The sequence below is a fragment of the Mastigoproctus giganteus genome, chromosome 12 (genome assembly GCF_048544385.1).
Source record: "Mastigoproctus giganteus isolate SK-2022 chromosome 12, ASM4854438v1, whole genome shotgun sequence".
Classification (NCBI taxonomy): Eukaryota; Metazoa; Arthropoda; class Arachnida; order Uropygi; family Thelyphonidae; genus Mastigoproctus; species Mastigoproctus giganteus.
The window spans coordinates 51,840,410-51,862,920 of record NC_143586.1 but is presented as its reverse complement, the minus strand read 5'-3'; the positions used below and the strand labels follow the sequence as shown (position 1 = coordinate 51,862,920).

At 39.8% G+C, this 22,511-nt stretch overlaps 1 protein-coding gene across 1 annotated transcript; it reads left to right on the top strand.

Annotated features, from left to right (window-relative positions):
* Positions 1 to 1,482: 1,482 nt before the first annotated feature.
* LOC150077054 (uncharacterized) lies at positions 1,483 to 21,041 on the top strand. Its single transcript, XM_090385773.1, has 13 exons — positions 1,483 to 1,727; positions 2,601 to 2,639; positions 5,545 to 5,662; positions 6,494 to 6,621; positions 6,938 to 7,062; positions 7,578 to 7,741; positions 7,835 to 7,933; positions 9,089 to 9,191; positions 10,638 to 10,707; positions 13,233 to 13,281; positions 13,744 to 13,784; positions 19,771 to 19,846; positions 20,796 to 21,041. Exons 1-13 carry the CDS (start codon positions 1,483 to 1,485, stop codon positions 20,979 to 20,981), a joined length of 1,443 nt encoding a protein of 480 aa, XP_090241899.1. The 3' UTR covers positions 20,982 to 21,041.
* Positions 21,042 to 22,511: the final 1,470 nt, after the last annotated feature.

Genomic DNA, 22,511 nt, shown 5'->3' with positions numbered 1-22,511 from the left:
ACAACAAACAACTTTATGCGTACAATTCCTAGCTGAGTTACCATAAGATAAATATTTAAAAACAATTAATGACAACCACAAATTTTCTACATTTATGTGAGGAGATTAGATTCTCTCATTTAATAAGATGTACTTCAAAAGACGTGTAGAAAAACCAATAACCCAATTAACCACTTTAGACTTCCAACCAGAAGCAAATCTGAATTTCATCTCCTTCTTAACCTCCTCAAAATTGAGGTCAAAATCTTGTAAATTTTTCTGAAATAAATCCTCAATAATCTCTTCCTTAGTATATGCACGAGGCACATCGTATATTAATAAAGATGGATTATTAATTTTGGGTTTTCTGATCTTAACCCAACAGATTGCAGAGATATTCAACTTACAATCCTGTCCATATCTGATTGACATGCCATCTCCAAAAGCACTCCATTATTTCTAATAGGTCGTATATTTTTAATTTTAATATTCTTATCTAATAGTATTATAATCTTTCAGAGATTATAATACTATTAGATAAGGACCGTTCAGAGATACATCTAGACGTATCAGAAGTCCCAACGTGTGCCAATTGAACACGTCCCAGACCATTACCGACCGTCCACCTGCCTGAACAGTTCCTTGTTAATATGACAGGTCATCGCTTTGTGCGGTTTCCGCCAGATACGCACCCTCCCACCCATTCTAAATAACTGGAAATGGGATTCATCGGACCAGGAGACCCGTCTGCAATCATCCATGGTCCAGTGCCGATGTTCTTTTGCCCAGTGGAGGCATAGAGTCCTGTGTCGTGGTGTTAGCAATGGGACTCTGGTGGGTCGGCGGCGACCATAACCTATTTTGGCTAATGATCGCCTGATGGTCTTGGTGGAGACGTTTCTGGCACCTTCCTCGTCGAAGTCGGCGGTGATTTGTGCCACGGTCGCTCTCCGGTTGGCTGAAACAGTGCGAGATAGATGTCAATGGCCACGTTCATCCACCGCCTTTCTGTGCCCACAGCGCTGTTCACGATGAGATGTTATTCCACAAATGGCATATTCCCGATACACTCTTGATACCGTCGAACGAGGATAGTGCAATTTCTGTGCCACTTCCGCGAATGAGTGACCCATCCGTCGGGCACCCACTATCAGCCCTCTTTCAAAGTCGGTTAACTCACGACGTTCATTCATACTGACATCGAATTACCGTCTACGTAAATGCAGTGATGCAGTGTACCTATATATCTGCCAAGCAGTGGGTCGTCCACTAGCGAGAGGGGTGACAGCATCGCGTTTCCCAGGAACCCGGTGTCCTATGAATTGTGCCTTTTCAGTGTATATGAAAACTGTTTTTAAACGTGCTTTACGCTCAGTCAAATCACACGTCATGATATCTGCATCGCATATTCTTTCAATTTATAAAAGTATTTCTATTTAATATGTACTCATACGAGAACCAACTTTACACTTTAATTAATAAATGAATGAAAAGAGCGAGGAAATGCAGCGCATTCAGGGTAACGCCTATCCTCAGGAGAGCATAAACGCAGTTACACCACTTTTCCATCGCTTTCAGCAACCAATGGATGACGTGAGAGCAGTTATGATGTATTCATGTCAGAGAAAACGCCGTGATACACGCATTCGCTTTGTTTATCTCTCAGCTTCAATATCAAGTACAGAACAGTTATTGCCAAATGTTCGCAGATCTGTTAGATGTGCCAGAAGATCTGTCCTCAGTAGAAAGTAAGTTTTTCTCTTAACAAAATATTTGCGTGACAGAATGAAACGCGTTCAATATTTTCCCCAAATTCATCGCTAGCTTCGGTGAACGCAGTCTCCTCCAGCTTTACCGCGGCTCGATACCATAACGGTGTCTTGCGCAGATCCAAAATGGATTTTGTTCGGTTTGTTTTTAGGTGTGCCGGTAATAAGGTCCATTGAAAGGGATAAACAGATGCCTTATTACATTGTTCATTATCCTCATCACCTGGCATTACAGGTCAATGCCAACACCCTGACAAAGCTTATGCTGGTTTCGATTTACGAAGGACACCATTTAAGTTGCCGAACTATTTGCAAGGAGGATAATAAATTAGATAAAATTGACTTTAAAATTGTCTATCTCAAAAAGGAAGTTTTTATTAAGGAAGTTCTTGATTTCTAATATTGATTTCCTATTATGGATTTTATTTAACCCAATCAATCGAGTGCATGTGTGTGCGTGTGTGTGTGTGTGTTGAGGGTTAAAGCAATTGAAGTCATGAGTGTATTGTGTCTGTAAATCGCTTATATAAATCGCGAATAGACTTTCAGCCAAACATTTATTATAGAAATATTTGTCTTCAACAGATATCTAAAATGTTCTTCAGTCAGTTCAGAGGGAGTGTGTACTAGCACGCGAAATTAGTCATCGATAATTAGCAATGAAAAGTTTCTCAGTCCATTGGTCCCTATGTATAGTAATTGGTCCCTATGTATAGTAATACACATCTTTTACTGCTCTCTTTGCAGATATTTGCCATTTCAGATCAATCATTATGGTTTTACAGTGATATTTCTTTCTCTATGTTTATAATCTTTTATAATATATTTATAATCTTTATTTTATGCTTTCAGTTATGAAACTCGAAAAACTGTAAAACCAAATTCAAACACGTAAGATGACATCGACAAAAGACTATGCAGCTTACGTATTTGGGAAATCGATACTGACTGGAGTGCCTCAGATAATTTCCACCCGAAACTTTATTGGGAAGATCATAAAGGTCGCAATCTTAGTGGCATGCCTCTGTGGTTTCCTGGTCTACACGTTTCGGTTTTTCTCCTTCTATCTGAAGTACCCTTGCTACCCCAGTATCAACTTGGTGTACGAGAAAAATATTCAGATCCCAGCCATCACTCTTTGTAACATGAACGGGTGGGTATCGCTAAGATCACTCCTTTTAAATATAGAACTAATTTAAATGATTACATTTATAAGTTGAACAACTGAAGAAGACGTTGGGTGGAAGCGGACCAATATCATGTCCGGATTATCACCTTGACTAATAGAAGGTTAAGAGAGCGCTGGACAGCTCGTCCTTAATGTGGAAGACCTTCAACATTCTCTGCAGTTGTACTTCCTTTGAACAGCACATCGAAGAATTGTCCGCTTCATCCAGAGATGGAACACCAATTGTTCATGATGTTTCACATCAATCAAGCATTTCAAGTATGATAGAAGAGAGAAGGAGAAGAGACATGAGAAAGGAACAATATGTTGGCATTTCAACTGAAGATTTAAGACTATCTTACCAATAAGAAATGCCACGTGTCATAAATCACCACTCAGTGTTTCAAGCAAGCACTGGAAGAAGGTGATTCGGCAATCGGAGTGCAAACATCTGCAACCTCCACACCACCTTCATTAGAACGCACTAGAAAAATTCAGGAAGCAGCAAAAAAGTTTTCGTGCTCTGCTAATTGATTAGTATAAAGTAATGACTTTATCCCATTCATCGCCTGCAAGTTAATTCCTTTTTTGTAGGAATCCAGTTAGTATTAGGAGAAGGAGATACGTGTACAATGTATTGATTGCTGTGCCACCACAAATGTACTAAAAGATTTATTAGAACCAATCTGCTCTGAAAATGTACAGTTCCCAACTTTCATACAAAAAGGTGCTGGAGGGGGCAGCACCGACCACAAGACATTGAACAAAAATGCAGTAACAAGCACTGAGGAAGAGTATAGGCAGATTATAATTGAAAGGATTCTAGAGCAGCGAGCATCTTTTGTTGCGTCCTGTAAATGTCTCTTCACTGTACAGCTTATAAGTTCTCCAGGGATGTCATATGCACTTTCCAATAGCCGTTTACCTAGACGTTTTGTTTCGGATCAGGTGCATCCATTCATGGCTGCAAATGGCTTCTTCCAGCAGTATAACGTCACAAGGCCAGAACTGTTCAGAACTGGTCCAAGGAACGTGAAAGTGAATTCAGCCCAATCCAGTGGCTGGTCACCCAATACAATAGATCTCAATCCAAATGAGCATTTGTGGAATGAGATCTTTGGAGGAGAGGTCTGCGACAACCCGTTTTCAAAAACTGTGGACACAATTGAGTTAATATGGACCAACTTCCCTCTGCCATGATTTCGACACTCATTGAGTCCGTTTTATGAAAATTCAAGGCTGTTCTGGAATCTAAATGTGGACCTGCTTGCTATAATGAAGGGACCCAGATATTTGTATACTTCGGGTGTGTGTGCGTGCGTGTTAAGCACGAAAGCAAGTGAGACCATGATGCTTTAGTATATTGTCTGTAATTGGATGTATTATTTGATCGGTTTACTGCTTTGTGGAATAAAATGTGAATTTCGTCAAAAAAACTGTGATCCTCGCCTGAGGCCAACAAACTCAGCCACATTGTGAAAAAAAGCCAATAAAAATTCCTCGCATCAGTGACGAAATTGAAACTCGGGTCTTTTCCACCCAGTATGGAAGGACGGTGATTATAACCAATGTGCTACCATCAGGATGCATGTTTCCTTGTCACACACCACAATTTTCTGCAATCAAAAGAGTGTAACATAACTTTTGATTGGGAAATGTAGCCCAATGCTTTCTTATTTTGAAATCAGTTTTGTTTAATATGTAATTAATTATATAACAACCACCCTGTGTACTTGATAGCAGTGTCGTTATGGGTAGAACCCCCCAATTGAAGAGAAATAATAATAATATGAAATAAATTATTCGTTAGACTCTCTTGCAAATCTTTTTCCAGTAAGATGACGTACCTTCTTGGTACAGTCGACCCTCCAGATGTCCAGATGATAGAGGATATCTTCAAGTTTTAATTAGAACATTCAATGTGGATAGTTTTAGTTCTCTTCCATCTACAATCTAATTCCTCCCATACTGGGCACAGCACATACCCGTCAAAGTAGCCGATTGCTTCAAAAATGCTTGTTCCAATCATTGATGGTGCACCATCAATGACTGCAACAATTTTCATAGAATAAAATTTAAAGGAGTGAGATGAGGGGATCGTGAGATAATAAATTCGATCCTCCTTTCACAAACCACTTCCGAGGAAACAGTGCTCAGGAATGCAAGGACATCTTTGTGGTAATATGGCGAGCTCCGTCTTGTCTGATATTCAAATCGCCATCATTGTCATCCTGCAGTTGGGACATACGAGAACTCTGTAAGGTGTCCCACACGCACAATGTCAGTATCAATAGCTTCTTCGAAAAAGAAAGGTTCGTGCACTTTGTGAAACCTCACCCGCACAAACGACAGTTATCTTCTGGGGGTTGGTAAATTGAGCACTGATTACAGTTTTGCGATTATGCCGCCATTTATTGCACTGCGTACATTTAGTGGTCGCTCAATAAAAACTTGAAAGTATCCTCTATCAGTTGGAAACGGTTTCTTTCATGTACTTATTCACAAAATAATGGTTTGGTTTTGTAAAAAAGGGCTAGTAGACAGCCTGCATTTTAACATTCTCCTAATCAGTAAACAAGATCTGTTTATTTTAATAATTTCCCTTAAATAATTTCATTAAAATTTCAGACTTCGTCGAAAGCCTTTCTGTAAAAGGTACCCGGAGAAATGCGCTCCAGTGGGCAACGTCACTGCATTGTGTGAAAATTCTCCTCACATCTGTAGCAAAGGCACAGAAAATCTCGAAGTGAGTGCTCCAAATGGATTCAGTTCAATAATATTTATCATTATCTTTCGTTCCAGCCTATTTTCTTAATTATCACGCGTTCATTAAGCTGAAAATCAGCGGTAGTGGTGGGGTCTCTTAAGTCCTCCTAGTCTACTGAGATCGAGAAAGATTCAGATAAATCTTTCAACCATATTCCACTAGTACAGAAGTGCTTTTAAATCAGGTCTGGAAAGTGAACATCTCATCGCATCCTATTTATCATTCCTATTTATCTCACTCTACTCTCCAAATATGCCCCCCCCCCAGCAACTGTGGTTATATTTGGAGAATAGAGTGAGTAGCAGATTTCCTCCATCTTTATTACTCAGGAGCTTTCTACGGATACTTACATTACCCATGGAAGTATCCATAGAAAATGAACGTCTTGATAGAAATTGGAGAGTCTTTGTAAGAGATGGGTCACGAATTAACCCGCCTGCCCCTTTTACATGGAATCAAAAAGCATGGGAGAGATTTTGAGGGCAATACTCTAGCTGTGGGAACAATGTTCCATGGTGGGGAGATTTGTGATTTGTAAAGATCGAAGAGTTAGCATTTGCATTACTGGAGGGATATGATGTAAGAAAGCAAGCTTATACAGCATCAGCCAAAACAAAAAACTTCCCATTTCACCCATCCATTCCCTCTAAAAGTTTGTCCAGTTGTTCCTTGAATTTATTTAAGCAATCAACTTCCACAACGGCATATTAACCAGCCCAACTTCAGATCACGATTTTACTAAGTTTATATAAACATTTCCATTTATGCAACTGTTTATGTTCTTTCTATGAACTTTTCTTTCCATTGCAGTTTCCAGTTAGCGAACCTCAGTTCGATAATGTTGAAGATGCAGAAGAATTTGGACACAAATTTCACGAAATTGTTTTTGCCTGTATTATAAATGCTCTTACTTATAACGGAAGTGTTCTTTATTGTAAGTAAGTATTTATTATCTTCTACCAAGTAGGAATCGATGGTAATTTCATAAACATTTAAGGCGTAACAACTGAGTAAGGGCACTCAAGGTCATTATGCTCTAAATGGCCTTGTAGAGAAGAATTACAATAGGCGGATCAAGGTCACTTGCTGGACATGGCTTTATATTCTCCTCACTTCCTCTGTACCTGGAGAATGTAGTACGTACGCCTATTGAATGACCTCGAGATGCCTGCTGTAATTCTGCACACGAGCTCAAATTGTAAATACGATGATGTTCAGGTGATTGTAACTTCCCCAATGTTGTGTTTATTTCAGGCCTTACGTCACCGAGCACGTACTTCTCATTGATGATCAGATGAAGAAATGCTTCACTTTATTTTCGAGAAGGGACCCTGCAGTGCGAAAATACCTGCATGAAAATCCGATAAGACCATCCTTCGGTAATTTTGAGTGTATATTTACTGTTCTGCTTTTTGTTGAAATATTGGCTTTCCTTCCATTTATACTTTCTTTCATTCCATCTTCAGAACTATAATCAGGAGAAAATCAACAGCGAGGGCAGCATCATTCTCCATCTTCTTCGAATCTTATTCTCACTACAACACCACCCCGTCTCATCAAGAAACGGTTGATCTAAGAAGGTCACTGCTTACTTTCAGCAGTCGGTACTACGAATTATATGAGCAACAGGTATACGGAAGCTGTTGAATGATCTTTAGTCGCCTGCTGATTTTCTCCTCTATATAGTCAAGTGAAGCCCTGCATTTAGCGATGAGTGTCATTTTACAAGTTCTGAGCCTTTTAGTCATTGATGTCTCGCAATACTTTCTTTTCTAATAAACACTATATCACCAAGAGTATGAGAACACTAACGAATTCAATAGTGGTCGCGTGTTAAGTGGATGTACTTTTAAATGGTGACAAACTTGAGAATAATTGTTTTTTTTTCTTTCAGATCATTACTTGCACCTCACTTTGGGATTTGCCGAAAGCGACTACATCCTTCCAGACATGGAAGTTGGAATTTCTGTGTATATTCATTCTCCATATTCTTTTCCTGACCATTCAGAGAGTTTTGTTGTGCATCCCAATAAGAAATACTCCATCCCAATAAAGGCAGTAAGTGTCTATAAATAAATCTGTGGAAATTAAAATCAATTTTCTAAAATTTGGTAATATCTCACGCTGGCCTTTTCTTGTTTATTCTTCCAGACAAGGAAAATACTTCTTCCTCCCCCGTATTCAACTAACTGCACCAACTACATTGCGTCGAAAGAAGCCAAAGGGGAAAACGGAATTCTTACTTTTGAGGTAAATATCGAATATCTCTCGGGAGACTTGAGCAACTGGAAGTTTTCTACTTTCCACTGGGTTTAGAATCAAAAAATAAATAAAAGCTCCTTTTTGGAGAGGGGGGAACAAGCAGTTGGAATTAATTGCCAGTGTTGCAGAGTTGAATTTTTCTATAAAAGACTACTGATGATTGTTTCTTTTGAATTCACTTTTTCTTTATTACAAAATAAGAAAGAAATAATCCTTATTGTGAATATTCCTTTGAGTAAATTAACATAAAATAATATAAATTTGAATTAACACGAGCTAGACCCTACTTCTAAATAATTTGTAGCCAGAAATCCATTATTCATTTATTTTTCTGCAAGAGTATTTTGGGACATTCTCCATAAATGTAGGGACAGATTTTGGACCAACGTGACTCGTCTCCAATCAAGATCCGGTCAATAACTTGCTCAATTTTTCTCCATTATAGAATTTTTCTCCAAAAAACTATCATTTGTATTCCGTGTACGTGATCGGGCTGGTCGCGATTTCCAATTGGTTCCAAATCTAAAGATGTCTCATGGACTTATTGATAAACAACAGGCAATCAATGAATTCCGTCAAAATCGAACTTCACACTCTCATTTGATTGCCATAAAATAGTAATCTATTGGATCCGATTCGTATGTACTGCCAGCTGAAAAACCCAGAACTCAAGAGGAAAAATCCTATTCCCTCCCTCTGAGGTCAGTTATCTGTGGCCTCGAATGAAGATGATTTTAGAAATTCCTCCAACCATCGACGGGAATCAACCCAGACCGCTACAAACGAGGGTCAAACGGCGTGTCTGTTTGGATTTTAAGGTGAATTGGAATCTTTGGCCCATTAATCGTATCTATTCAATGCGTTGGAACTTGCATTCTCATTCCGCATGACAACTCAAAGTTTCCAAGAGAAGAAACTATGCATTCTCCAAAGAGAGCAACTAACTCGACCCTTGTGTAAAGAAAGCTGACATTGCATTCCTCTTTGGATTCGAACTCACTCCTTTTCCGCACACTGCGAAAGGACAGAGATGAAAATTCAATGCTATGAACTCACCATCCATGTTTAATTGTAAAAAATGAGGTAAGAAAACTTATGCTATAAAAATAATTGTAATCTGAGGACATCCTTCTCTTTTTTCAGGATTGCGTCTACACCTGTGTAGTTGACGAGCTGAACGTTACTTACAACGGATGCGTGCCAATCCCTCGTCTTTACCCCTATACGAAGAAAATGTGTGACAGCCGTAAGTGTTTTCGTTGATTTTTAGATGTACACTGCGCAGAGACTTAACAAGCATTAGCACCATGGACATTTATGCTATACACAAAAATCTGCGCTAATATACGTAAATCGAAGAGCGCGCGTTGTAAAGTGGAAAAAGCGATATAAACCCTGAGATCCAATTAGTGCCTAAATCACTCCACTGGAAGGGGAATGGACAGGATCTCACTGACTTCTAGAATTGTATAATTGTCTGCAGGTGTAACAAAAGAAAGAACCCCTGTTTTCATAGTCCATTGGACCTTCCCGGATAATCGAAGTCGGGAATATAAGGGAAGCGTATGAACCACAAAAGATAGTTGTTCTCGTAATGGAATGTACAGCTGAGTTGAATACGAGAAGAGTATTATTGCTCGATGTCTCCTAGCTGGCTTATAGATCCTTTCTATTGCAAATAACATACACCATCCCTTCGACGGCCAATAGTATTGTCACCAAATTAAAGCGTGGCGGCACCACCACCACAACCGTTCAGCGACTCATAGGAAGACCACAGAAGTTCGCTTCACGTGGCCACAGAATATCTGGTAGGCTAATATGACAATCTCGTCAGCCATCCCTGCAAAACATCAACCAGAGATCCAAGGAGTTTGGGATCTGTACGAGAACTATGTACGGAGCTTTACAACTTCCCGGGTGGAAAAGGTTCGAACCCTGTCGATGACGCGAGGAACTTTAATGGGTTTTTTGCACTCCGTGGCTGAGTTAGTTGGCCTCAGGTAGATAGCAAGGTCCCCCCCCCCCAGAATCTGGGGTTTTTCGTCCAGCAAAACAGACAAATCAACCAACGAACACACGCAATTAACAGACATAAGATACACAGCACGACAGATGAATTTAATTATTTTTCGGTGGCCTAAAAATAATAATAGTTAACAGCTTCGATTTTCATGAAAGAGCGGCGACGCATAAGCCAAATATCACTAACCGCAATCAGCGTTCTCGCCTTGCGTAGCGCAACGAACGCTCTAATTGGTCCGCAGATGGGCACAAACCCGAAGGCCCATACCACGAGAACCTTTGGTGAAAATTAACTCCGACGTCTACCTTATCAACTTGGGCAATTCCATGCTCCCTACGATGTGCCAATTCTTTGGCACAGATGCACCCCTGTTTCAACAAGATGTGCCCTTCACCACACCCGTAGTACGCAATGCAGTCTACCGACCGTCGGTGGAAAGCCTAACCCAGCAAGGTGGAGTGTGTCATAGCGACCAAAGGGAGACCAACACACATCAGTGGTAGATTGGCGTGTGTCCAGATACTTTTTTGGAGGGTAGTGTATAACCACGCCGAATGTCATGCTTTTTTAAACAAATATTTAAACGTGTACACGGCATTATCTTTTTGAAAGTTACTCATTTTAATCTCGCAGTGATTACAGACCACGATCCTTCGTTTATTGCAGAGTCCAAGTCCCGTGTTTCTGAAGTGCCAGTTTATGAAGATTGCTCTGAAAGATGCAGTCAACCGTGCGAGTAAGTCATTTCACGTTTTTCTTGTGGCTTCTCTTCTTGTAGTGCACACACAAATTCAAACGAGAGAAGTATTTCGTGACAACCCTCCGAACCACTAATAAGATAAACTTTAATGTTAGTAACATTTTGTCTAACGTAATCTTCTGTGTACTGTCAAATTTAAAAATAGATTCATAAATCCTGCTGATGTAAGTGGGATATCTGTGAAAAGCTCTGCGCAAAGTAATTCAACTAGAAAAGCGTCGATGGTGCGCTACAGGTATTAGAGAATAAAGAAGTTTGATTGTAGAAAGGAATGTCTGTTATTTGCTGAGTTTGGCGACTCAACTCCTTTTGACCCATCCAACGTAAAGTGTCCTCAAAACTGTAAAAAGATGGAAGGACGAGAATGGTACAACAGTGAAGAAACAATCTTGGGAGAAGAGCACCTACACACATTGCTGTAAGAGAGTAAAGGAGAAGGTAGAGAAGTGTGTCCATAAGGTATGTTCGTGTCAGACGGCACCTGGGATTTCTCCCATCTCCGCGTGTGTTTCGCTGTATCGAGGACAGTACACTGTCAAGCCAGAGACTTGAAAGTGTGTGGGCCGTGTCTGTGCAGTGTGATATGTTGTGCCCATTGTTTATCCGGCTTATTGGCCGCCAGGCCCCTAGTGGGGCCCGACGTTGCCCATACCCTGCCACGTGGAGGCTAGCCGGGTGTATCCAGTATCACAACAATTTGTTCTGGCAGGTCCTGCTACCTAGTTTCCTGGGATTTCAGTGGCTAGGGCCTATTTAAAAAAAAAATAATAAAATAAAATAAAAAAATAAATAAATAAATACATAAATAAATAAAATAAAATAAAAGTTTATGCATTTGACATTAGTGCTTAATGGGATTGCTGTTAGGAAATCGCTGGTTAGGGTTGAACACTAAAGAGATGTGTTAAAGGCCAAATAGGTCGGGCAAGATTTTGATGTTATTAAATTTAGACATGTAACGCTAGATAAAAGCTGATAGTGTTAGATATCTTAGAGATTTGCACAAAACCGGTAGAATTTAGACGTTGGTTATAATTTGGCGGCATTGTTAAGGGGTGTACTCGGTCGATTTAGTGAGAGAGAGGGGGGGGAGATTGAAGACTGGGAAGGAAACAGATAAAAGAGGAGTGTGTCCATTGAGACACAGCGGGCTGTGTCCACTGCCTCAATGGACAAATACTATGTCCGTTTTTCATGGTATATTTGCAGATCACGAGCTGAACCGAAGGCAAACTGGCTTAATGTAACCTTCTGTTGGTTTATGGGTCAAAGATATCAACAGCATCCAGCACAGATAGATGAAAAACTGTATGACTTAAAAGATTTCATGATTACATTCAGCAGTCTTCCTTACTTTAGTTGTAATGGTCATTTTAAATTAGTATTATCGCGAATAATCCCGTAGGGGTGTAAGGAGAGCCCGCTTGAAGTCTTTGGTTTATCGGACCAAAACCAAAATATCTGTATTGTTCATAGGAACTTTTCTTTCTCTCTCTGTCCCCAACAGAACTGAAAAAAGCTTCTCATACGTTCAAGCGTCACTTCTATTTTTCTATCACAAATCATTCGTGGTTGTATAGGTGTTTTCAGAGACACCGACTGCTGCAGTCCCTATTGGCCAGTTCATACGGTGGATCTGTCTCAGATAATGCAATGAGTGCTGTTAAAAAAGGTACTTGTTGAAAGAAGGAAAGAAGAAATTTTGTATAATCATCATTATGGCAATAATATTAATCTTAATATTAGTACATGTATATATATATTTTTTTAAATTATTTTAGTGGTTTATTAGTAGAGGGGATTAATGACAGAAAAAACCCTCCAATATCGCCTGTCTATCCCCTCCAATAATTCGTCTTCTTCTTCCTTAAATTTCTTGAAACATTAACACCATTCGCAACAACAAATGGAAATTTGTTCAACACTCAACTACCCGCTGGCTGAAAGAAAAAATTTACGCACATCGACCCTACAAAACCTTCCATCCTCAATTTGAATTAATGCTTCTCTCATATGCATAGCCTCAGCAAGAGGAAAAATGCGATTGCATTGAGCGTGCTTCATTGAAATGGCATTCAAAGTATTTAAACACTTCAATCAGATCTCCTCGCAAGTTTCTAATTCCCAGACGCAACAATTTGCACAACGGAAGCCTTTCCTTGCAAGAGCACCCTTTTGTTTCCCTCGTGAATTTTGTTGCTCTTCTCTGCACCCATTTTCAGCCCGTCTTGCAAATGGGTGCAGAGAAGGATCAAAAGCTTTCCTCAAATCCAAGTAGATGTCAAAATTCATTTGTGACCACATCATAGTATCCAATCAGATAACATCCCTCCTTGACAATTCCATGATCCCTCCTTGACAATTCCATGCTGCGAATGCCCTTTAACTTTTACCTTCTGCTTTTAACTTTTAGCCAAGATTAAAGCGATTCAGCTTTGAATTACAAAATACATTGTAACTGAATCACTGCTCAATCATTGATGCACCACTCCTTTTTACAGTGACGTGAAGTACCACTACGATGTGAAGGCAGAAGAACACGTCACTTATGTAAGTATTTATCTATAGTAGAAAGTAAGATTTACTTAGAAAATAAGAAAAATTGTGGTAAAACTTACCACAATTTATTTATAGTAAAAATTGCGTTGCTGAGATTTATATTTAAAAGGTCTAAAAACTTACAGTAGGATCTCCATTTATTTATTTCTTTGTACCTAAGCAGTAGATATATTTGTTGCCATGCGCTAGCTGGAAGAATGAATGAATAATATTATGGTGGATGCGCAGAAACGAAATGTTCTCCGTTCGCTCATTAAAGTCGTTGCTTTTGGCTCTTCTTTGGTCTTAGTTTTAGAACCATATTTCTGTTCTCCAATGATAGAAATTGTGTTTAATTTAAAACGCACTTTGTTAGAAAATTTCTTTTACCGTTATCAGTTTCAATAAGCTCCCGAATTGCTTTCTGCTGATCTTTTGAAATAAATTAAAATTTTTTATCCTATTTTACTCAAGGACCAAGAGATGGACAGAAGATTCTCAAAGAAGAAAAAATTGTAAGTATTTTCTCTTTGTATAGACAATGCTTTTTTTAAGGATATAATCTGTATCTCTTATATATTTTTTTTTATGATGACCCAAAGCCCGTGAGGTATTAGAAACTATAGTACTTAGCACCGTGTTGGGTTGGAGGTTGAGAAGACGAAAGAAGATATTTGTTGACATTGGACTTGAACTTCTGTAGATTGTAATTTTCAGGAAATACGTATGAAGGAAGGTTGTTCCAGAAAACGGCAGTTGAATGAATAAATGAGGAAGATGAAAAGTTGGTTCTGTGGGTTTGAAGTTGGACAGTAAATGGATGTTGGCTGGTGGCGGCACGTGTTCGGACTGTTTTGAAAGAGAGAGCAGGAATTATAGAAGCCAATTCAGAAGAACAGTGCCCATGGAAGTATCTGTAGAAGAGGCATGCAACAGAAATAGTACGTCTATGAGAAAGCGAGTGGAGAGACTCTGTTAGAGATGAGTCATTAATTAACCTAACTGCCCTCTTCTGAATGGAATCAAGAAGCCTGAGAGAGGTTTTGGGGGCACTTCCGCAGATGTGGGAACAATATTCCATGGCAGGGCGGATTTGCGATTTATACAGAGTGAGCAGATGTTTGAAAGAAAAGTAACGCCGAAAGCGAAAGAGAAAACCAAGTTTTTTAGATGCAGAGGAAGCAATATGTGTAATGTACTTGTGCCAAGAGAGATTAGAAGTCAGGGTAATCCCCAAAAGAGATATATCATTTCGCCTAGAAATCAGAGTGTCACGAAAGATAAGCATAGGAGCAGAAGAATCCTTTTTGCAAGACAAGACTGAGTTTTAGAAGGGTTGAAATCAACTAAGTTGTCTTTGCCCCACTGGAGAATTACCTGAAGATCGGCATTTAAGGAATTGATAGCAGATTTTCGAGAAGTTGAAGCTGATTGAGCAGGACAAGGTTTCTCAAAATGGAAAGTGGAATGCAATGTGCTATCATCGGCAAAACTATGGATAGGATTTCCAGTCAATGGAAGAAGGTCATTAATATACAAGGGGACAAGAGTGGGGGAAAGAAATGAACCTTGGGGGACACCACTGGAGAAGTTAGAAGACAGAGCCATCTACCATCACCCTCAGTGAGCGATCAGAGAGAAAACTGGATAATCAATTACAAAAAACAGTTCGCAAACCATAAAATAGATGCTTGTTTAGAAGACCTTTATGCCAAACACGATCGAAAGCCTTTGAGATGGCCAGAGCAACTACTTGTGTTTCACCGAACCTTTCCATTGAATTAGTCCATAAATGGGTAACATAAGCCAGAATATCACCAGTGGATCGACACTGACGGAATCCATACTGGCGATCGTTGATCAGACGGAAGGTTTCTAGGTAGTTTAAAAGTTGGCGGTTAATTGATTTCTCCATTACTTTAGAAAGAGTAGAAGTAATTGCAATGGGACGATAATTGGATGGGAGGGATTTGTCACCCTTTTTAGGAACTGGCTGGATATGAGCAAATTTCCAAGCAAAAGGAAAAACACCTTTGGAATAAGAAAGTGAAAAAAGGCGGGAAAGAACAGGAGTAAGTTCAGGAGCACAAGTTTTGAGAACAAGTGGAGAAATACCATCGGGACCTGGAGCTTTCTTAGCATCAAGATTCGTCAAAATCCTTCTGACATCCTTTTGACGGAAGACCACAGGAGGCATTGAATGGAGCGTGTTGGGAATGGTGGGAGGTATTTTACCAAGATCATTAATACATGAGTTGGAAGAAAAATGGGACGCTAGGAGGTCAGCTTTATCCTTGGCTGAAGTGGCAACAGAACCATCTGGTTTGGACAGAGGTGGGAGCAAATTTGGGCAAAAGTTGCAGCCAATAGCTTTGGCAGGAGACCAGAATGCTCGGCTACCATTAGGGCAAGAAGCAAGTTTTCTACTTTAGCCTGTTCAAACTCTAGAAATACCATCAGGATCTGGAACTTTTTTATCATCAAGATTGTCAAAATTCTCCTGACTTCCTTTTGACGGAAGACCACAGGAGGCATTGAATGGAATGCACTGGGAATGGTGTTTCACCAAAGTCATCAATACACTAGTTTAAATAAAAATAGGAAGCTAGCAGATCAGCTTTAACTTTGATTGAAGTGACAAGAAAACCATTTGGTTTTGTCATAGGTGGGAAAAGAGATGGAAAAAAGTTGCGGCCAATAGCTTTACCACAGCGGGCTACCAGTTGGACAAGAAGCAAGTTTTCTACTCTTAGCCTGTTCAAACTCTAGTTTGGACTGATTAATAACTGCTTTACAATTGTTGCGAGCTTTGGTGTAGGCAGAAAATGAAACTGAAGAATTAGAAACAAGCCAATTACGATATGCAACATTCTTCTCTTGAACAGCCTTAGCACATTTATTGGAAAACCAAGGTTTAGATAAAGGACGAGATTTTAAAGTGGAGTGTGGGATAAAGGATTCCATTCCTGCAAGAATAATTTCACTGGCACGATCTGAGCAAACGTTGACATTAGAAGTTTTGAAACAGTAATCCGACCAAGGAAAAGAAGAAAAGAAATCTCGCAGGTCATCCCATTTTGCATTCGTTTAATGCCAAACAATACGAGGTTGGGAATAGCCATGAGATAAAGGTTCCATTGGAGAAGAGACAATCACCAAGTTGTGATCTGAAGTGCCTAAAGGACCTCTCACTTCAACCGTGAACTTAGAAGGGTTGTTTGTGAGAAAACGATCAAGCGTGTTGGCCGTATGATTAGGATTGTTCGGTATTCTTCTAGGTAAATGAACAATCTGTGCAAGGTCATTAGTAATTGCAAAAGCCTCAGCACCTCGACCAGCTGGGTCGGTGTGACTAGAAAACAGAAGCCAGCTGGAGTTGTGAACATTAAAATCACCAAGGAAAATTACCTCACTGTTAGGAAAGTTGGACTGGAGAAAGTCAAGTTGCAAAGAGAGGAAGTCAAAGAGCTCCAAGTGATCAGTGGAGTTGGGAGAACGGTAGAGACAACAGAAGAATATGACACAATGAGGTAGAGAGATTTTAAGCCAGAGAAGATTAAAGAGAGGAGATTCCAAATTACCAAGTCTCTGACAGGGAATATCAGAACGGACATATGCAAAAGTGCCACCTTTGAGGCGAAAGGAATCATACAGCGAATAATTTGGGCATCTGAGCAGTAGTTGAATCAACCGATAACTGAGAATCTGTCAGAAAAAGTACATGGGGTTTGGCAGACTGCAAGTGGAAATGGACATCGTTCAGATTAGAATTGAGACCACGTATATTTGTGAAATGAATTAGGAAGTGTTTGGTATGTCTAGATTTTTTCGCAGATAAGGGTTTTTTGTTGTATTAACCAATCTTATTAGTAGTACCGTTCTTGTAATCAAGTTTCCTTTCATTTATTTGGTCTTCTAAAATGCCATCTTCAAATCACTAGTCGATAGAGCAAACATAATTTTACCACCGCCTCACATAAAGTTAGGCCCAATAAAGTATTTCATAAAAGCTATGGAAGGGAATGAGGATGGTTTTCAATATTTAAAACTAGTCACCAGACATTAGTGTTTCCAGAAACAAGGAATATATATTTGTTGATCAGATCAGAGGGTTTGAAGAAGAAGAACATGAGGGAAGATTTTGAAAGAGTGTAGTAGTAGTAGTAGTAATAGTGACATGTGATGCAAGAAAGCAAGTACTTTGTATATGAGCTTATGCAGCATCAGCCAAAAAAAAAAAAAATTCACACAACCATTCCCTCTAAATATTTGTCCAGTTCCTCCTTAAATTTATTTAACCAATAAACTTCCACAACGACAGATGGAAGTTTTTTCCAGCAATTAACAACCCGCTGGCTAAAGGCAAATTTCCGCACATCTATTCTACATCTGTCCTTTCTTAATTTGAATTTATGCCCCTTTAGGTTCGTAATCTGAACAAGTGGAAGGATCCCATCAGAATTCAGCGTGTTCAACCCATTCAAGGCCTTATAGACCTCAATCAGATCACCGCGCAGGTGCCTAGTCTCCAGCCACTGCAATTTGTAGAACTTAAGCCTCTCTTGGTAAGAGGATCCCTTCATTCCCCTCACCAATCTTGTTGCCCTTCGCTGTACACGCTCAAGCAAATCTACATCTTTCCTAAAATGAGGCCTCCAGACCTCTACGCAGTACTCAAGGCATAGCCTGACCATTGCCTTATACAGAGGGACAATCACCTCCTTTCCCTGCTAGCAAAATTTCTATATATCATTGACAAAACCCCATGACCTGCCCTGGCAGCCTGTCTGCATTGCTCAGAAAACTTCATATCTGACTGCACAATTACTCCCAGGTCTTTTTCATTTTCTACCACCTTAAGTGTAGTACCACACAGTTGGTACGTTTCTCTGGGGTTACTTCTACCCATATGCAGTACTTTGCATTTGTCAAGGTTAAACTTCAGTTGCCACTTCTTAGCCCATCTGCCCAAAATATCTAGATCCTGTTGCAGTAGCATACTGCCATTACTATCATTAACAACCCTGCCAACCTTTGTATCATCTGCAAACTTGGACGTTAAGCCTGATATACCTTCATCAATATCATTGATAAATATACAAAACAACAGTGGACCCAACACCGAACCCTGTGGGACTCCACTAATAACATTAATCCACGAAGAGCAGCACCCATTGATTACCATCCTCTGTCTTCTCCCACTCAACCATCCTTTTATCCATTGTAGCAACTTGCCCTTAATACCAGTCTGCTCCAATTTGTACAATAGTCTTCCATGCGCAACAGTGTCAAAAGCTTTCCTGAAATCCAAATATATGATATCAAAATTATTTTTTGCATCCAGTTCCTTTGTAACCACATCATAATATCTTTAAGTAAATCCCACATCAGTACACTGTGATCACTGCCACCTAGTGGTTCCTTTATCTGCAGGTTCTTAATGCATGAAGAATCACTACTGATAATCAGATCAAGAGTATTGCTCCCTCTTGTTGCCTCCCGAACATGCTGGTGTAGAAAACAATCATCCAATAAATCCACAAAAGCCTTGCTAGTGTGCGAGTGACCAACCCACAAATTCCAGTCAATATCTGGGAAATTAAAATCTCCCATTATAAGACTCTCTGGTTTACTGGCCCACTCTATTTCCCTGTACAGTCATTAGGCCTATAGCACACTCCTACTCTCAATTTTGATCTCCCAATGCTTAGGTCACACCAAACTGACTCGACATTGCACTGTCCAACGATGTCGACTGGCTTCACTTCCTTGGTTTTTATGTTTCTTAACTAATAGCATAACCCCTCCTCCCCTCCTGTCATGTCTATCCTTTCTATACACATTGTACTCCCCAAATTCCAGTTCTGCATTCCTTATATCTGTGTGACACCACGTCTCCGATATCCCAACGATATCTGCCTTTGATATCTTGACAACACTGCAAAATCAAATCCATCAATGTGTGAGATACTTTAGAAGAGGAAGTTTGAAATCCTTCAAGACAATCTGTGATTTTTTTTTTTTTTTTTTTGTAGGGAGGGGGCAACAACAAAGTAGACAATTATAAAATCTCGATTGAGAATTGATTACAAACACACCAAGATCTCGGTTGAAATATGTTTCTAAAAATACACTTCCTTTCCCGCTTAAGCGCATCCAATCATATTTAGACATATTTCACGCATACTTTGATCCGATAATTGTTTAGACCACAGGTTCCCAAACTCGAGCTACTGGTTCACTCGGTGTCCGACAGATGTCGAGTATCGCTGTGTTTCCCTCGAAAAATTAAAATATGCCGCGGTGCCCCTGTGAGTACGCAGCGGCGGACCAGGGCGCCGAGACGCACAGTTTGGAAACCTGTGGTTTAGACTGCTGTATCGGCACAAAAGAAGTACTCCGAACGACTTATCGTTTATCTGTTTTTAATAAATTCATTTATTTAATAAATGTTTTATATCTGAAGCAGTAACGAACACAGTCCGATTTATTTTTTCCTAGGAAAAAGATGTTGGCAATTTCGAGATTGTACCTGGACAGAAACATGCTGGAGTACAATTACTTGCCGAAGTATGAGGTAAGTACGCTAAACACGTTACCATTGGATAAAATGAATCGAAAAAGGGATATTTAAAGATAACCACAACGGATTTCCACTCAATAGACATTGAGTCTTTTTACCTAAAACTGTTTTAGACAAGCTGTGAGGAGAGCTAACAGCGTTATAAGGTGTGGTGAGCCAGCAAGGATTCTCAAACAACACCTTTGTAATAAAGTTTAGGAATTAAGTTTGGCAATTAACAGACCAGCTTTGTGTTATCGACGTGGTAACAGAATGGTTCAAATTAATCCATGGGTAATCGCCGCGTAGAATCATTCCCAATTATATCGAGACCATTGCATTATCTATGCACTTGAAATTCTGCTGGCCACGAGAGTTACACGAAGGGCTCTCGCTCATGTAACAACTCGACTCGTGGACAGGTTTTCATAAATTTTTATATTTGAATCTTTTAACTGGAACCGTTCCAAATTCAATAAAAATTGGACCAAAAGAAATCCGGCAATTATTATGGTTTCTTTGTCTGTCCGTCCACATGTAATAACTAAACTCTCAGTGGATGGATTTTCGTCAAACTTCATATTTGGTCCTTTTAGAAATATTTGCCAAGCCGTTTCAAATTTCCAGTGCATGGATATTTACGAAGTACATTTAGATCTTGTAGAAAGATTTGTCCATCCTTCTCAAATTTCATTAAAATCGGATCAGTACAATTATTTCTTTTTTTCCATTCATAGGCTTTCCATATACTGAGTTTGGTACTCGAGCACTGGACATTATATTTGTTGCCATATGCTAGTTGAAGAAAAGAATGGGCAATGTGGCAGATGGGCAGAAACTCAATTCTCGGTTTGCGCATAATAGTTGCTTTTTTGTTTTATTTTTTATTACTATTTGCTAATGCGCCTGAAATATGCGCTCAGTGCATTTTGAAGTTGATACTATTTTATGTTTTTGTTTTCAGGATGTCGAATTGTTAAGCTACATCGGAGGCTACATTGGTATATGGCTGGGAATATCATTGATTGCTGTCTTTGACTTCGTGGAAGGATTATTCATGGTAGTGATCCACAGCATTTCCAACTCAGGTCCCAAGTTTCCAGAAAAAGAAGACCATCCTTCGGATTCTAGCGCTTCTGATACAAATTGACTTCTTAAGATTCCATTCAGAAATTCGTCATTTATCAAATTAAGGATTACTATTGTCAGCTATCCATGTCCTTTAAACAACCTTCAAGTAGAATGTCAACACATTTCGCTATGCAGTCACCATCGTGGATATTATTGTGTGATGTCATTTAGTATTTTTAATCCTGTAAATTTATGAATCCCAATGTATAAAGTACTGCAAATCTTCTTCTGGAATGTTAAGTATCTTCATTGGCCCATGCTTGCGTGGATTGCAACATCCTACGTCGCTCTGAATTGCCTAATATTATAATGCCTATGAAGTGTCTTCAACTATACTGCTCGACAAAATTAAAAGAACGAAATGTTTTTTCTTGAATATTTTATTTTTGATATAATTGGCATCTTGGCATGCAAATTCCGAGTATCCAATAGAAATTGATCTACCACCTTACAAAGCCGCACATTATGCAAATCATTCATGCCTATAAAAACACGGATTACGACCATATCACACCATTACCGTTTTTTTTTTAGCTTGCTCGGTAGGATAGCCACATCTCCAATAGTCAGGATGGCAAGTCATCTTCATTTAGATGATTCTTCGAGATGACGGGTCGTTGGACTTGAAGCTGTGCAGTTGGTGGAGGTGGCACCTTGGCTAAATATGTCACGAGAAAGTTTCAGGGGAAAGGAACCATTACAATAAGAACTGGCCAAGGTCGCCGGAAGACTACGTCAACCAGAACAGACCGCTTTCTGGCTCTAACCACAAGACGGAACCCTACGTCTCTTGAAGTTGCTGCGACCACAGGTGAAAACATTTTCAACTCGACTGTGTTAAGAAGGCCCAATTCAAGTGGACTCTACTCAAGAAAGCCAGTGGTTTGTATCCCATTAATCCCTAACCACCGCAGAGGTGGTCGAAACTGATGCCATGAACATGTGACTTGGAGTCCGGACAAATGGGATGCAGTTCTGTCCTTTGATTAGTCCCGTTTTAGCCTACAGACTGATTCTAGACGTTATTTCATGTTAAGACAACGAGGAATGCTGTAAAATTCTCTGACATAAGAAAAAGGGACACGCCGTGGAGTTATTGTTCACGTCTGAGGCGTAATAATGATGAATGGCCGCACCCCTCTTTACATTTTTGATAGGGGGTGCCATAACTGCGCAGAGCTATCGACAACTTTAGGTGTGCGATTTGCCCAGATTTTCTTTTCATGCACAGCAACGCCACTGCACATAAAGCTGAAGTGGTGGAGGAACATCTTGAAACTGAAGATGTCCAACCAGTGGCCAGCGCGATCAGCAGACTTAAATCCGATCGAAGATGTGTGGGATGCGCTTGGGCGTCCCACTGCACGCTGATAGTCAACTCCCCGTTCACTTGGTGAGCTAAGGTGTGCCCTGGTGGAAGAATGGGATTTGTTGCCACAGAATCTTATGGGCACCCTTATATCGAGAGTGTTCCATCGATGACAGGCCTGCTTAGCCGTTGGAGGGGATCATAGGCCTTACTGATATCACGTGACCGTATTTTCGAGCA

What these genes read in the sequence shown, in the direction of transcription:
- LOC150077054 (XM_090385773.1), top strand. Translation starts at nt 1,483, where the DNA reads ATGCAGCGCATTCAGGGTAACGCCTATCCTCAGGAGAGCATAAACGCA. An exon ending in GGAAGTGTTCTTTATTGTAA is followed by an intron (nt 6,622 to 6,937) that starts GTAAGTATTTAT and finishes TGTTTATTTCAG; the next exon opens with GCCTTACGTCACCGAGCACG. An exon ending in AGATGCAGTCAACCGTGCGA is followed by an intron (nt 10,708 to 13,232) that starts GTAAGTCATTTC and finishes TCCTTTTTACAG; the next exon opens with TGACGTGAAGTACCACTACG.